The sequence below is a fragment of the Zeus faber genome, assembly GCF_960531495.2.
Source record: "Zeus faber genome assembly, chromosome: 19".
Classification (NCBI taxonomy): Eukaryota; Metazoa; Chordata; class Actinopteri; order Zeiformes; family Zeidae; genus Zeus; species Zeus faber.
Genome location: NC_137206.1, coordinates 21,301,178 through 21,318,677, shown reverse-complemented (window position 1 = coordinate 21,318,677; position 17,500 = coordinate 21,301,178). Strand labels below are relative to the sequence as shown.

Genomic DNA, 17,500 nt, shown 5'->3' with positions numbered 1-17,500 from the left:
GGATGTTTGTCATGTTGCTAAATTCTTCCAGTCAAGGTGTTACTAGTCGCAGTAGCCCTGGACTGTTGTGGTTTTCCTGCGAGTGGTCAAAATGGCCGACAGGTTGCGACAGGGTCACCGGGTCTGTCGCCAAGTATCGTTCCCCCAGGATGCTAATAGCATTAGTACCAGCAGCCAATCAGGCCACTTCCCCTCCCCTCCTCCATCCTGCCTCTGTGCAAGAGCATCTTTACCCAGAATGCACTCCACAGGTGGAATAATGCTGCGGGTGTCTTTATGTGCGAGCGTGGTCGGGGTATTAGAGGAGGTTTTCTCCATTACGTGCAATAGTGTCTGTCTCTTTACAGTCAGGCGTGTCCAGTGGCTGCAAAAAAGTACTGTAAGTTAGCCTCTCTTCTTAAAGGGAAGACGTGGAAAAAAAGAGACGAATAAAGAATTGGATACAGGATACAAGATGGAGGTTTATGACCACGGGCCGCTACCAGACACAGGCCGAACAAAAAGAGTACAGCCAGTCGGAAGCCAGCGCTGGCTTCCTCTCTAATCTGTCTGCCTGTGCTGTTAGTCAACACAGATTAGCCTGTATGCTGCTGCTGGCAGTGGTCTCAACTCTGAATTAAATGTCAAATTATTCACAAGGTGGTTTTCCTTGTCCTGCGCCTGTGATCGGCTCTCCTTTCGCTGGTTGAGGTGTTGGAAGGGCGGTCCTCTATCTGCCTGGGTGCCATGCCTCTTATGATGTTTGCTATGGAACAACAGAGTCTTACTCAACTGTTGCACTAATTTCAGGTAGCTATGGGATAGAGTTAGAGCTTAATGAATAAAATTAGTCTTTTGTCAAGGTTCTTCCTGTTTGGTGTCAGGATGCTGCATCTCCTAAATCGCGTCACGGTGATTTAGGAGACATCGAGTCCAACCATTCTTGTCCTGTTTCCGCCCTGGGAGGGTTGTGGGAGCTATATATCTTCAAGGGAAGCAGCCCAAACAAACACGCTTTGGGTTTACATCTCTATATGGCTCAACATCTGGCTTCCGAGCACCAAAACAACACGGCCAGCACGTTCCTTGACCGGTCATCGCATACAAGAGGGCTCAGAGGAGGAGTCAGATGGTCGGGTACGGGGTCCCAACTGTGACTGAAGTTGGGGTCACTAGGTACAGCAACTGCTCACCCTGACTCCACGTTGTGTCTGCCATTACTCGGGATCAGCAGATACCTCACGGCCGACTAAACTGCAAAGCCTTATCCACAGAGACACAGGAGCGACCGCGACGCCCGTCCCAGCATCGGTTTAACCACCGCACAGAACAGAGACATCTGCCTTTTATCTAACACTTGTTCACCCAAACCAGTCACTGCCTGTCTTAGTACAGTAAGCAAGTACTGAGAGTGTGCCCCACCACCACCCCAAACATCTCACACTCGCACACACACACACACACACACACACAGACACACAGACACACAGACACACACCCGAAAGGAGCAACGGCCAGCTGATGAAAAGTGTTTAGTCAGCAGGAAAGCAGCACAGGAGGGAGGGAGAAGGCTGGTTGAGGACTGAGATCGAGCGTTCAGGCAGCGCACAGGCAAATACCAGGAGGAGAGATTTGTGGATGACAGTTTATAGATGACAAGATGGAGGGGAAAAAGATATATGTATAGTTCGGCATACTGGCACACTGGATAGTACACTCGTGGGACATAATGTTGCCAAATGGTAATCTGTGCGGGTTACATTTTACAAATATCTGAAAGGCCTTACTACAGAAAAGAACGCCGTGAGTCTACAACAATAGATAAAAAAGGTCTGCTGAACGTGAAGAGAAAATACACAAATACAGCCTGAGGTCCTTTTGGCAATTCCTGCACAGGAATTGGGAAGAGATGGAAGAGCGAGAAACACATAAAGCTGTAATTCGCTTAAGTCAGAGATCACCCCCCAATTTGTGCGGACAAGGGGGGTTGAGGGTGGGGCGGTGGAACGTTCCATTGTCAAGGGAACACTACCTGTATTTAGATAGATACTTCCAAGATTTATTTAAAAATTGGAATAGAAAAAGTTGCACTAAGTGTAGCCGAACACACAACACAACAAAAGGGTTTTGTACACTGGAAAAGGAAACACCCCAGCAGCCACTTGGAAAAGTGATTCTTACACATACTTATTATATTTCTCTTATATCTTTAACACATTGAACAACTGTCAGCTTTGTGTCACGTTTAAAATCCTGGATAAAACATTTTTCCAAGTGTAGTTTTTAAAATGGTTAACAGCGTCTGGTCATGAAGACTCGTACTTTGTCTTCTTTACCTTCCCAAGACTTAGAGAGCTGCTGTGTGTTGAACAAGAGAAAGAAAAGAGGGAGAGAGAGTGGATGGTGGAAAATAAAGGATCGGGAAGAAAGACGTCGAAGGGACAGGTAGAATGAAAAAGAGATGTGCCTGAGCAAAACAAAAAAAAAAAAAAAAAAAAGAAAAGAACAGCAGGAGTGAGAGAGAGGGAGAGAGAGACAGAGAGACAGAGAGAGAGAGAGAGACCATTGTTTCTCCACTTCCTCCAGCTCACTCTCCTCTCCTACAGGAGGCCTCATCACTTCCTGCATCCCTCCCCTACTCTCCCTCCTCCATCCTCCTCTCCGTCCCCCCACCATCCTCCACCCTTCCTCCTCTCTCCTCCTCCTGCTTTTCACGAGAGGGGCTCAGGGAAACTCGCACCGTTCAAACCAAAAAAACTTGAGGGCGACTGAGTAAAAAATAAAATAAAATAAAATAAAGAAAGTCGTCATGCTCCTCCACACCACGCAGACACACCTCCCGCTTGTGGCATTCTTTCACAGTAGAGCTCGCTGAGGAGAGTTAGACTTTGGACTCACAGTAAATACCGGCTTTATTTGCTACAGGCTGCTTACAGGGTGAAGGTGGCTGAGAGAGAGGGTGGGGGAGAGAGAGAGAGAGAGAGAGATCATTTGAAGAGCAGAGGGATCAACACACGTACGCCTCTCTCTCTCTCTCTCTCTCTCTCTGTCTGTCAGCCATCACTCTTCCAAGCAGCAGTAGTTCCAAGCTGCTTATCAGAAAGACACTCTCACCACACCCACCCAAAGACACACACACACACCCACACCCACACACACACACACACACACACACACACACACACACACACACACACACACACACCAATTGGCATCCCATACAACAGGTCTGGCCTAGATCGAAGTCTGCATTTCTCGCTGCCTACAGCACAACCCGGCGCACAACATTCATTCCATTACCGGTGCATCAGCCTCTCGATCCTTTCCATCCATTTTTCAACGACTACTCATCTCATTTCCAACTATTTTCTAGTTTCGATTCACCCATCAAGAGAGTCTCAAAACCCTTATATTCCTAATATTCATTTTGCATCGAAATTTCATATGAAGCGTCACACTCTAGAACAAGCTGGCTGTACTTTCAAGCAAGATAAAACGGTTAGCAAGCACTTTTATTATCTAAATGTTGCATATTATGTCTTTTTTTTAATCTTCCACTAACTCCTGGTTTGTTGCCCGGGACAAAAGCCGGCTCGCCGTGGAAAAATGTGATGGTTTCAAATAATCCCATTCTGCTTGATATGCACTGTGTTTAAAATAAATAGAAACAAGAAGATGTAAAAAGAATACACAGAAAAAAAACAACTGAAAACTCATTTGAAAATCCAAGGACTGTTTTTTAGTTATGTGGATGAGAGGGGGGCAAGTGGCTCGCGATAAACACCCTCGACAAACATCCCAAAAGTTACAAATAATTTTGAGCAAAGATAACTGAAGAGGCCTTGTTTGAACAGTGGCCGAAGGAGGGGAGAATATAAAGTCTGAATGCAGGACATTTCAAAGCTGAGAAACTCAAGGAGTTCACAGCCGGGATTCATACAAACTCACTGATGCTGAGCGAGTCCACACATCACTAGAATATAATGTTTATTCTCCCCAACAGGTTATTTAAAGCATATTGGCTGCTAAATGCAGATGGTGTGTGTGTGTGTATGTGTGGGCGTGCATGTGTGTGTATGTGTATAAACGTGCCGTCTCTCCACACGAAGCCTAAAATTAAACACGCAGTCAGGAGACCACAGGGCAGCCGTGGTCGGCTGCGTGTGTATGTGTGTGTGTGTGTGTGTGTGAGAGAGAATCTGTGTGTATGCATAGGTTTGTGTTCATATATTTACTGGTGCATGTATTTGTGTGCAAGAGTGTGTTTGTATCGTGTATGCGTGTGTCCCACAAAAACACATGCAGGATGTCCATCAAACAAGACACACTGTGGTGTGTGTGTGTGTGTATATATGTGTATGTGTGTGTGTGTCCTACTTTAGCAACTTTTAGCCTGTCTCAAATTTCACTCATCCCTGCTACTCTGTGTCTTCCTGGTACATCTCGCTGCCTCCTCCTCTGAGCTTTGAAAGTCCTCAGGAGAATCAATGTTACAAAGTTCGCAAAGTTTTCATCGGAAACAAACGTGACGTCCGATTCCCTTCCTCCCCTGGACAGATTCAACTTGCCGTTGTTTCATGCATGAATGAATGAATGAACGAACTACTGTTTATTGTCATTACACTCATGTACAATGAAATGTTGCATGGTCTCTCCCAGTGTAAAAAGAAAGACGACAGAGAGGGCCGAGCCACTGCGTCTGTACGCGCCGCCATTGCAGATCACGTGACATCCCCCATGTAATGTGATAATGTAATGACCGTCTTTGTAATTACCAACACGGTTCCTTTGAAGAGATGTCCACTAATGCAGCTAACAGCAAAGTGCATCGCACGTAGCACATAGGCAATGGCACGGCAGTCGGCCATATTAACGTTCAAGGTGAAAAATTAACTCTGACTCTGTCACCAGAGCTCGGCAAACAAAGGTCAAGGTTCACAGTATCCTCCGAGGATCCCAAGTAGGAGATTCTGCTGCAGGGTGACGGCATTAAAACCAGCACAATCAGGAAATAAATATTTATCACACACACACACACACACACACACACACACACACACACACACACACACACACACACACACACACACACACACACACACACACACACACACACACACACACACACACTCCATCACAATAAATCATCCGTACTTTTCTACAGGTAAAAACTGTAAGGGAACAGGAGCTTCCCTCAATAGTTAAATTGCATTTTTGGGACGGAAGAATGTGAAACTGTGACAGAAGGTGACACTCAGCAGCTGTCCTGGCCAAGATGGAGGCCGAGGGGTTGTTGGGACAGTTGGGATTGCTTTTTGGATGACCTACTACACTCACAGATCGCTCTCTTTGTCCCCCTCTCTCTCTCGCTCTCCTTTTTTTTGGGGGGGGGGGGGGGTTAAAGAAGCTGTTAACATCAAACCCCGACTTTCCTCTCTTCATCTCAAAAACCCAGTTGCCGGGTAAAAAATGTCATTTGCATTAAAAGTCCCGAAATCACATCCAGCCCCCCGATAACTCCAACTTCATTACCGCTGCCTTGTAAAGTTTGGGTCAGCTATTTTCTTTGTCTTGTCTTGTTTGTTTTTTAATAGCTGCGGTGTTAGCTGGCTGTGGCCTTTTTTTTTTTTTTTTTTTTTTGGTGCCTCTGTAGCCGGCAAATTTAGGGAAGTTCCTGCTACTCAAGTGTCCCGGCTCCTATTGTACAAGAGGCGGGTGACAAGCCATTTGTCCCTAACGCTGACGCTACACCCAACACCACAGCAGTCCTCCACACCTTTCCGTCTACGCTCTCCCTGCCTGTTGAAAAGACCTTGGCCGGTGTCGTCTTGGTTCCCCCAACCTCCCCTCACATCCCCCAAAGCTCCCGGGGGAAAAGGTCCGTTTTTTTCAGACGGCACCAAGTTAAAATGACCCCGAGTGAGATACTTGTGGATTCTGTAAATCAGTCGTCAACTTGCAGGCGGGACTAGGAAGACGTTCAGTGGACTGTAAAGTTTAGCTCCTGAGGTCACCTGGATCGGTGGGGGTTGGGTGGGATGGGACAGGGGTGTTAACTCATCTGCACCCACCCCCACCAACCCACCCACCCTTAACTTCCTTCTTCTTTCTCGGTCGTCCCTAACTGTCGGCTCCCTGGCGGGGAGGGGCTCCTACTCTCATCTCCTCCTCCTCCTCCTCTCTCCCATATCATCTCTCTTTCCCTCCCCTCTGCCTCCCTTGCTCTATACCTTTTCTTAACTCTTTCTTTAATCCCCCTCCTTGCTCTCCCTCTCTTCTGCTCCTCCACCCCACCCCCCTCCTCCAAGTGGGGAGGTAGGGGGATGGAACATAATCTTATCTAAAAAAGGCGTGTCTATATATAGTGACAGAGGCTGGGACAGAGAGAGAAAAGAGAGTGGGGAGCAGTTACCACATCAGTTACCATGGGGGGGGGGGGGGGGGGGGTGTTGCCTAAACCCCAATGGACAATTAGAAAATGCACAAGATCAGATGGAGCGATCCCGGCGACTTTATCTCGAGGAGGTCTGGACGCACCCGGATGCAAGTGTTTTAATATGGATTTCATTTTAGGAGAGGTTTAGGGGGTTGATTAGTCTAACTGCGAGACTTTATTTTCCCGTTGCCAAGTTAAAGTGTGGTTAATTCATTTTGGCATCACTTCCAGTCAAGCCTCCATGAAGCCCGCTATAATGCTTTGAGATAAACTAACCCCAAACTAAATGAAGTCACCAACTCAACCGTTAGCTGATGGGGAAGGCCAACATGTGAGGTGATTCTACCGCTGTTGTTAAAATTGGGTTAAAATGAACGATAAATGATAACAGCAGGCCGCCGCAGGACGGCTGGGATAGGGCAAGGGCAACAAGGCTAATTAAATGCTGTGAACGAGTCCCGATGATTTCTCATTCTTGTAAAGCGTAACTGGATTCTTTTTTTGGGTTGCGATTATTAGCCACCACTTGAGCCTTTTAGGAAGCCAGGCCGACACAGAATGGTAAGAAAAACCACTGAAAGAGAGGTGATCATCTGTATTCTTACCTGCTTGACAACTAAGGCTCGTCGTGTTCGGGTGAGTGAAACCCGGGGAATCAATGGTAGAATGGAGGAGAGGGGGGCTAAAGAGGAGGCTAATGTGAACACAATGGTCTCAAAGGGAGGATAAGAGCTTTTAATTAGGCTGCTGCGTGGCTCTCCCTGTAGACAACACATGTCCCATTGCTCAGTTTCACAACACACATGGTAGTTCAATACATTGTTACTATACAACAGTGTCATAACGTTTTGGACTCGGCCCCTAAATAACCACCATGCAACGTTTCCTATATCCTATTAAAAACAACCACACATAATTAAGGTAGCACAGTCAATTAAAAAAGGAATGGTATGCATCTTAGCCTTTAGTACAGCAATCCTGAGTCCCACTGCTTTTAATTGTACTTAGCTGGTAAAAAACTTTTTTTATACAAGGCTCATCCCGAACTGGACAAAAACACAAAACTCCCAAATCACCCACAAGTTTTAAAACAAACTAACCAATCAAATGGCCCACTCTGATGTGTAATTTGAAGATGGAAAATATTATCCGACTATAGAATGGTGAAAGAGCCCGGTGGTGACAAAGAAAACCACATTTAACAATTAAAACAGATTCTTATCACTAGATCGTGTTTATTTTATTCACAATAACTTGAGAGCAGCCTAACAAATGGATTCCCGAGTTAATGCGTCAGGAAAATAAAAACAGTTAAACAAGGCTCATTCTTCGTAGTTTTGTCACCTGTAATAAAAAAGCTTTGGGAAACAAGCATCCTTCGTTTGTTTCCCTCTACTCTGTTCGTTCTGCATCATGTCCTTACTTGACTATAACTGCAGGCTGTCTGTGTCTGTGTCTGTATCTGTGTGTGTGTGTGTGTGTGTGTGTGTGGGTGTGTGCGTGCGTACGTGCATGTGTCCAACCGTAGTCATCAGAATTATCATCATTATCATCATACAGCATGGCTGTACACACTAAACAGATAACAAGCTGACTACCAAAAGATATGCCACAAAAAAAGTTGCGCAAGTCGGAAGGCAGCATCAATGAAACACACAGCAGTAACACCCCCCAACACACACACACACACACACACACACACACACACACACACACACACAGTACCTGAGCACACACAGACATCATTCGCTCCTGTTTCCATGATGGAAAATGCCAGTTCATGAACCCAATTTTGCTCAACACTCACATCCCTACTGGGATGACAGCTCGACACACGCATGATTGATCTCCACATGCAAAGACCAAGGCTCTCTTTTTATTTATATATATATATATATATATATATATATATATATATATATATATATATATTATAAAGTTGATGGGCAAGTACCATTTTCCCTCAGAAAAAGTGTGCGCGCACGTTGGGCGGGAGGGGGAGGGAGAGCGAGACAGAGAGAAAGAGAGAGAGACAGAGAGACAGAGAGAGAGAGAGAGAGAGAGAGAGAGCAGTGCCTGTCGCCGTGGGCCTGTAGTCCACAGTGTAGAATTTCGTAATGGAATGCTAACTGCTCATCCGGATCTCTCCTCCCTGCCTCCTCCGGAGAGAGGAGGGAGGAGAGGGAGGGAGGGAGGGAGGGGAGAGGTCCAAGGAGGCAAAGGAGAGGAGGGAGGAAACGAGCACACAAAGCGGACAACCCGAGGACATCCAAAGTTGTTGTTTTACCCCCACATGTTAAGCGCTCATCTGCCTTTTAAAAATGTCATACGAGTTTCAAAAGCAACAGGTTGCAGGCCCAGCATCCCCAAACTAGAAAAGTTCAGAGAGAGAGAGAGAGAGAGAGAGAGAGAGAGAGAGAGAGAGAGAATGCCTAGCAACCATTATCTAACCCACTCGGGCCGCGTTGCAGTTCCCCTGGAGACTGGAAATTCATCCACACTTCAGCCATCGCTCCCTTTCCGACTCAAAAACTTATTTCAGGCGTCGGCCGGCGTGCAAAAAGACAACCCGGCCCATCAATTATTGACCCGGATAAGCGATCGGCGAACAGCGTCCCCCCCTCGGCCTGGGCGGCGATACACAAAAGGCCGGCGGTGAAAAGTTCACAAAGGGTTGATTTGAGGCAGTGTTTTTCGCTTCAAAAACAACCAAATCGGGGAAAATCCGCTTTTGCGTTGCAAGATCAAAATGACAAGGCCTTATCAGTTGCTAGATTCCAGCAACAAGCACAAGTTTCACACTGACTGTGAGAACTATTAGTAGGCCATGACGATATTAATTATAGTTATAATAACAATAAGACATGTGTGACGTTAAGGTGGTCAACAGCAGTGGGATTATTTAATGTTTTGTGTCGTGGCAGAAAAGAAAAAAGGTTTGGAAAACACTGACTTGAGGAAATGGGTGACAGATGACAGATATGAAGCGCTGAACAAAACAAAAAAAATAAAAAATTTGGGTGATGTGGAAAGCGAGTGTGGAAGGGAGGGGAGGGAAGGAGGGAGGGAGGTGGATGCAACAGGCGTTATCCGTCGACGATGCGTTGAAAGCGGCCGAGATGAGAACTCCCCCCCCCCAACCCGGTTCTCCGAAAAGTCACCCGCAACACGCGGAAAGAAAACAAGTCTCGATCGACTCGATAGAGTCCATCGGTAAAGCACCTCCAAACCCCACCACCAACACCCCCAACCCCCAAGAAGTCCCCGGATGCTCGGCAAGGTCACACTAGCTTAGCACGACACCGGGGCTGTCGCGACACATGGCCGCTGGAAGCAGCGAGGGCTCCGGTCAAAGTGCACCGAGATACGGATGCTCGACTCCAGTTTGCCAGCTCACAGACTTTGAACCCCACCACCAGCAGCAGCACCACCACCACATCCCCCTCTCTTCCACCATTACCACCCTCATCACAGTCTACACCAAGCAAAATATTACTTAAAATAGTTCTGGGTGGTGGTGGTGGTGGTGGTGGAGGGGGGCGATTCGACTAAGTCGTCACAAACTCCGACGGACGAGCGTGTGTCTGTGTCGTGGTGCGTTCGAGTACCGCGAATGAGGAAGAGACATCGGGTCAAATTCCACCGCTTGAGACTCTGCGTGGAAGAGCATCAGCTTTAAAAAAAAAAAAAAAGTAGGAAGAAGCGAGAGAGGGGGAGAGACGGGAGAGAGGCGAGGGGGGGGGGGGAAACAAAAAAAACAACCTTCCGTCCAACCATCCCCACACGATAACTTTTTTTTTTTTTTTTTCTCCTCACCCCAACTCCGGTTAAAACTTTGTTCCGAGCCCCCGGTGGACGTCCCACGCCGAGTGCCTGCGGCGTTTAAGTGACAGGGAAAAAAAAAAATCCGAAAAGTGGACTTACGTTTGACTTTGTTGGGGTTGGGCTGCTTGCGCCGAGACATCGCCGTGATGATGATGATGATGATGATGATGGTGGTGGTGGTGGTGGTGGTGGTGATGACGACGATGATGATGATGGTGGCGGCGGCGGAGGAGGAGGAGGAGGTGACTGGTGATGAGGGACTGGAGGAAGACGAAGAAGAAGAAGGGGAAGAAGGAGAAGAGGAAGAAGAAGAAGAAGAAGAAAAAAGAAGCTGCAAAGTTGTTCCGGCGAGAGGAATCAAAATGGCGTTGGGAAGGATGTGCAAAGTTCGACAAAGTTTGTCGGCGTCTCTCCTCTCCTCTCCCTCGAACCCTCTTCCCCGAGGCGGGCGGAGAAAACCGGTAGAGTCGGGAGAGGGCTCCAAAACCCACTCCCTCTCCCCCACCCACCCCCCCCCCCAAAAAAAAAAAAACAAAAAAAAAAAAACCCGAAAAAAAAAAAAAACCCCGATGTTCGATCAATTTTTATTCGTTTTTTTTTTTTTTTCCTCCGCCGGACTCTCTCCCAGCGCGCTGCTACCCTCCCTCTCTCTCTCTCTCTCTCTCTCTCTCTCTCTCTCTCCCTCCCTCTCTCGCCCTCCCTCCTCCCCTCTCTCTCTCTCTCTCTCTCTCTCTCTCTCCCCTAAACCTGATAAGTAAAGCGCATCACGTGTTCCTCCAGTCTCCTAGGGGATGGTGGGAGGCTGCAGGGCTGGCTGGACGGGCCCGCCAGCATCTCTGTCTCCACTCCACGCATGAGGTGGGTGGGAGGGAGGGGAGGGGAGGGGAGGGTGGGGTGGGGGGCAGGACGTACAACCCCCCACCCCACCCCGTGTTTTTTTGGTGTGTGTGTGTGTGTGTGTCTTTTTTTCCCTTCTTAGTTTTGGGGGAGGAGGAGAGGATGGACATGCGTGCTGGTACCCTACATCTATACTGGAGGGGAGGGAGGGGGGGGGGGAGTTTTCACCGGGAAGTAAAAATGTGGTAAATTCCATCACTTGCTGGGATCAGGAGTTAATAAAAAGTAAACAATAATTATTTAAAAAAAAAAAAACAACGATAAATAATTAAAAATAATAATAATAATATGTAGATATATACGTGTGTACAACAATATGCGCAACAGATGCACCCGGGTGTACCGTGCAGTCGATACGGGGGTTACCCGCACCGTGTTTTTCGGGGATGCTTTCGACCTTTTCACGCGTTTCACCTTTTATCCGTGGGTTCTCAAACCCCCACGTCACGCGGCCGCGACTCGGACGCGGTCGATCCGAGGCCTGCGTTCGTTCGGCCGGGGAGCAGTGATGGTGGCGGGCGGGGGGGGGGGGGGGGCGGCGGACGTGGTGCGTTGCGGGATATAAATAACTCCACCGGCCGCATAACTTCCCGTGGAGGGGAGTTGCTCGCAAGTTTGGGGTGGAAACGGGTGCGCGCGCGCACACCGATTTTACACGCGGCGACGGAGCCGACGCCGAAACTATATTTAACCCCGGTTTCAATTGTTAAATTTAGTTTCGGGACGTGCGCGGTCCGCTCGCTCTGCTGGGCTGGCATATTCTCGCTCGCATTCCTCCGAGCCCTCATCTCGAGATACAGACCCCTCCCCGCCTCCTCTCATCAACCACTGGCGGAGGGGAGCGGGCCCCGCAGCTCCCCTCCCCATCCCCATCCCCTCCCCGCCGGGCTGCGGCCGAGCGGGAGTCCGCGGGAAGAGGGCTCCCTCACCGGCTGGCTCTGGCTGCTGCCGGGCCTACCAGGATGGAGCAGGAGAGGAGGAGGCGGAGGAGGAGGAGGAGGAGGAGGGATGGGTGGGTGGAGTGTGGGATGGCTGCAGGCGCACAGCTCAACAAGTACTTCCCACTGGAGAAGCCCATAGGCCGGGCCTGCTCGACTGGCTGTTCGAATGTGGCCCTTTGAGTGAGATAAGTCAGCCATAAACGAAAATACTACACCGCAGAGATGACTACATGTCCTCCAATAAAAAAAGGAGGCAGTTTTTCCTTGTTGTCCCGCCCATTGCCTTCTCAACCAATCACAATTTGCTTACATGATGCACTGTACATTTTTTAACAGGCTGGCACATTCTGCATGTGTTGTGGACCAAAGGTGAGTACATATATATACTCAGAAGTAGGCAAAGTGATGGAACGTTTCTTGTTCACAGTCATGATTGATTTGAGAAATACCTGCTGGTTGAAGGTCATTTCAAAAACAACAGTAACAAACATAATGGCTAGGCAGCAGCGGTATAAAGACAACACAACAGAGTAGGAATGTGATCAAAACTTTTATTGTTTGTGCCATTTCCCAATTTTAAGTTATTTCACACGTGTGGCCACACCGTTTAAACAACCAAACCCTGAATTCATGACAAGTCGAAAATGTGGGCCCCAACAGAATGTAGTGGGAGAGCCGTGTCACAGGCTTAGGGTTGTTGACGGCTACTCTGACAAAGCTACAGATTTTATAATGATAATGATAATGCATTACAACTCTTACAATTATTGAATTGTTATGCATTGACTCCTTCGGCTATTTCCCTTAAACTTAGCTTTGTGTTTGTACGTTTGTTGCCTTCACTTTGGCTCTACGCTGCAAAAAAATGATTATTGTCTAAGTTTAATATGTATGATAATAAGTTAAGTTAATTTGAAGTTAATATGTTTAAATAATATGCTTAATTCATACTACATACTAATTTTAGCTAATCTACTACAAATGTGATATTGTAAGTTTGGAAACGTGCAAATTTCGAGGCATAAAGATTACTTTTTTAAGTTTAAATGCCCTATTATTTGTGGGGCACTTAAACAAGTTTACATAACTCTATAAGGAACTGCTGTTTACTATCGGCTCTTGGCCATGTCAATAGCCTACTCAAGCTCTACTCAAGAGGCTGTTCAAACTGGCCATAGTTAACATTGTTAGTTAACATTGGTAACATTAACATAATACAAAGGCTGAAATATGACGTGCATTGTTTTTCTTTATGTGGACATTCTGAGGTCACAAAGATCGCACAACCAGAAGGCACTGTGGGGGACCGTTTAGTTCCTGATGGTGATGATTAAGGAACTTAATCTTATCGCACAGGCGTCTACATTGTAATTAGTTCAAGGTAGAAATGTCTGCTTAATACCCAACATGTGGAAAGTAAGGAAGAAAAAAGTTCAGAGATTGGGCCCAATTGTGCTGATAAGAAGCCACGGTTACAGCAGCCCCGACAAAGATTTAAAGACGATTATGGAAGTGGGGACTGCATGGCATCTCAACTCTTATTGTCACTTAGAATTATTTATATTCTAACATGATAAGTAATGACCAACAAACCTCATCAAGGTAAAAGTTACTTTTGGTGATTGTGGTTTCCTAAATCCAAAGATTTGATGTTGGTAATCCGATGAAGACCCTGTAGGAAAACACATTGTCGACAAATTATATAAAGGCGGAGAATGTGTGTGTATATGTGTCGGGTGGGGTAGGAAAGGGGAGGTGGGGTGGGGTGTTACCATGGGAGACAGCGACCAATCCCAAAACATCTAGCCTATAGATATACAACATCACAATGCTGCAAGGCTGCAACCTCCAATTTAATGCATTGGCCATGCATCACTTTTCTGTAGTTGAACAAGCATATAGACATGATTTGTAAACACACACACACACACACACACACACACACTGAGGCAAAGAGGGCTAAATGTAATGACATTATACCAACATTACTAATCCTATCAGCTCTTTCACCTCGACATGCTGCTTGTAAATTCAAATTAAACTATTTCAGCATAATGACCTCCCACTGGGAGCCTTTGACAGGATGGATGCGAGTGATTTGAGCGTGTTCTACAGGACTTCAGAACCACCGGGCTGCTGCAATGAAAACTGATCGGGGCCCACGCCTACCGAATTTGATTACCCGTTCATTTTGCATTAATTCTGTTAAAATCCAACATTAAAACCAACGGGACATCTCACCTCCAACTTGCTTCACCTCCCTGACAGAACAAGCCTATGTTGACAAATATGTTTGTTTGTTTATAAATAAAAATAGATTCAAATATATTGGAGAACTTGTTGTGTATTTTAAAACACATGACTATATATTTCATATTTTATATTTATATATGTTTTATCTTAATGCATGAAAAAAAAGCTAATGACTACTATTTAAAAATAAATACATTTGGTATGTATTTTTTTTTATTGTTCTAATGATGTAATAGTAAACAGAAACACAACCAAACCTCAATAAACACATGGATACAAGGATGCAAACACGGACGCGTTCCCATTCAAAAGAAAAAAAGTTGCCTGGCCTCTCAACTGATGCCCTTGAAAAGGGAGGAAAGTTGGGGAGTGTGTGATGTTATTTATTAGACTGTAACCATGGCCACCAACCGTTGCCGGGCAGCAAACTGTCGCCGCTCCGACGGCAACAAAAGGGCGGATTCATCCATTAGAGAAGAGGAAGGAGAGAGGCATCCCTCAGACCAAGATGGAGCTCGGCCGCCGGTGCGAAGCGGGACCGAGGCGAGGAGCCGGACACGGGTCGGCAAGGGCCGTCCGCCGGGCCCGTCGTCCCGTCGACTCCAGAAAGTTGACGCGGTTGTTGTTGTCGTTGTCGTCGTCGTCGTCGCCGTTGTTGGATGAACCATTTAAGGGACTCTTCCTCTTCCTCCTCATCCTCCTCCTCCTCCGCTTCCCACTAGTGGTGCAAGACTCGTGAGCGATTGGTTCGCGGCGAACGATTATTTCAAATGACTCGGCCGGATCGAGTCGCTCCACCGAAATAGTTCATCTCCGCCTCACGGACGGAAAATAATCCCCGTGGACTAAATCAAATTCCGAGGCCAACGACGACCGAGGAATTTGGCTTAATCCACGTCGAATGCGACGGATTTACACTTTCAAATTCCACCGAAAGAACTCACTCTGACGGAAGCACTTATTTTTGTGATCCACCCTTTGCATTTCTCTGCCCAAATAAGCGATCTTCGAGAGAAACGGGGTTGGATAACTTGTTACCCGCCTCCCCCCGTGCGTTAAAGCAACCGAATCACACGAAATATTCGTCGGGGGGAATCGCGCGAAGCTGTTTGCGTGCGCCTTCACCGGGGGACTCGTCGGGGAGCGAATCTCCAAACCGGAGCCGAACCTTCCCTGACTATCCTCCACCATTGGAGAGAGTTGTCCGGGCGGTGGAGTCACATGAAGCCCACACCTGTCGGCGGTGTGGGGGATGACAAGCACATGGTGCCCGGTCTTTAATTCCCAACCGGAGGAAAGAGCTTCCCACGTCACACAAACGTTGATATAATAATAAAAATAATAATAATACTACTAATAATAATTATTATTATCATTATTATTAGTATTAGTATTATTATTATTGTGACTATCATTATTTTATTTTTTTTATTGTTAATAATAATCATCATAATCATAACGATAATAGTAATCAAAACAACGATCCTGATAATAAATCATTTCTATGGGTCATAATATGGTTGGCGCTGCTTGGGGAGCAGATGTGGCTTAAGTCGACGCTCCGACACGTGTTGAGGAGATGGGGTTTGGGGTGATGGGGGGATGGGGTGGATGGATGGAAGGGAGGGGGGAGGGGGAGGAGGAGGAGGAGGAGAGAGGAGGGGGGGGGGCGAGAGGGGCTGAAAACCGGTTTCTAATGGTGACGGATGATTTGTAGCCGCGAACAGTTGTTTTGCCTCGCAGCCTGTCCCGTCCGCCCCAGTGTGCGCCGGGAAGTTGCGGGGGAAAAGTCAGAAAATACGGTTTTTACCGTGAGAGCGGACGACTCGAGCGGCTCCGATTGTTGTTACATAATCGCCCTGATAATCGCAATTACTTCAACTAATCGCGATGGTTTGGTAAAGTCGTTAGTTTCTATATTCATGTTTATAGCTGAATTTCAAGGAAATTTTGTGCGTTTCCACCAGTTGGGATGGAACTGGCTACCCACATTTTTACATTATATTTATATAAGTTAATATTATGATAGTAGTAATTATTTGACAATAATTTGATTTGTAAGACAATTGTCAACTAAAATGAAATACAATACCTGCAATGCAGACATACACATGCATATAACATTCTTAAAGCATGCAGCTGAAATATAAAGAATAGAAAGGGAGCTCAAAGTGAACACTTGCACCCCAGTACACTGTAATTTCATTGTACATTCACCCAGCGTAAAGTTGAGGAAGCGGCGTGTTTGTCCTCTGGTGCTTGTGTGAAGTAACTTTGCAGTACCAGTACACAAGAGCTGAGGTGTTGAGAACAGAGGAGAGAACGGGAGAGATAGAGAGGGAGGTACAATAGCCCACTATGGCTTAGTCATATGTACTGGAATGTCCATTCCAAGCTTTACAGTTGTTTGGGCCGGGCTCCAATACTGTTATGAACTTGATTTTCAGCTACACTACCTGTCTGCCTGTCACAACATTGCCTTTGTGCACCATTTGCATATGAAATAGGTGCCGTTCTCCATTCTTACAATTGAGTGTACCATAAAAATCATTTAAAAGCCGTTATTTTAAGGTAAAAAAAAAAAAAAGTTTTAGTTTTGCTTTAAGAGTCACTGTAAACATTTTCTCCTGTTTCAGGCTCCACGCTGCACCACAAACAGTTAAAACTCCAACGCATCAGCAGGTTTAACAGCCCTACCCTGAACTCTGACCCCTGGGGGCCATCGCAGCCACAACACCCCGTCCAATACCACCCTACCTGGAGGATGACACGCCACCTTTGAACCAATCAGAGGCTAGGGGGGAGGAACTGGGCCATTTTAGGAGGATGCTGTGTGTGTGTGTGTGTGTGTGTGTGTGTGTGTGTGTGTGTGTGTGTGTGTGTGCGTGCGCGGGTGTGCATGTGCGTGTGTGTGTGTGCATGCGTGTGTGCGTGAGAGAGAGAGAGAGAGAGAGAGCGAGAGAGAGAGAGAGACAGAATGGGAGAGAAACAGGTAAACAAAGAGACACACAAAAACAGAGATACAGAGATAGAGTTTAAGGAGAGGAGATGTAGACGGGACAGGAGGGACGGCTGCCGAGGTATGAAAGACGTGCACTTTGATCTATCATCCTGACTGCAGGAATATAATCGGAAACAGAGAGCGATGGGGAGAGACGGAGAAAGAAAT

At 46.7% G+C, this 17,500-nt stretch overlaps 2 protein-coding genes across 2 annotated transcripts in view; both read right to left on the bottom strand.

Annotated features, from left to right (window-relative positions):
• rreb1a (ras responsive element binding protein 1a) overlaps positions 1 to 10,379 on the bottom strand; it is a gene marked incomplete at both ends in the record, with an annotated part of 56,432 nt that extends 46,053 nt beyond the window's left edge. The window contains one exon of the mRNA XM_080020438.1: positions 10,340 to 10,379. Within this exon, the coding sequence (XP_079876564.1) occupies positions 10,340 to 10,379 (40 nt within the window). The remainder of the gene's footprint in view (positions 1 to 10,339) is intronic.
• Positions 10,380 to 14,829: 4,450 nt separating this feature from the next.
• LOC307245027 (coagulation factor XIII A chain-like) overlaps positions 14,830 to 17,500 on the bottom strand; it is a gene marked incomplete at both ends in the record, with an annotated part of 16,784 nt that continues 14,113 nt past the window's right edge. The window contains one exon of the mRNA XM_080020437.1: positions 14,830 to 15,049. Within this exon, the coding sequence (XP_079876563.1) occupies positions 14,830 to 15,049 (220 nt within the window). The remainder of the gene's footprint in view (positions 15,050 to 17,500) is intronic.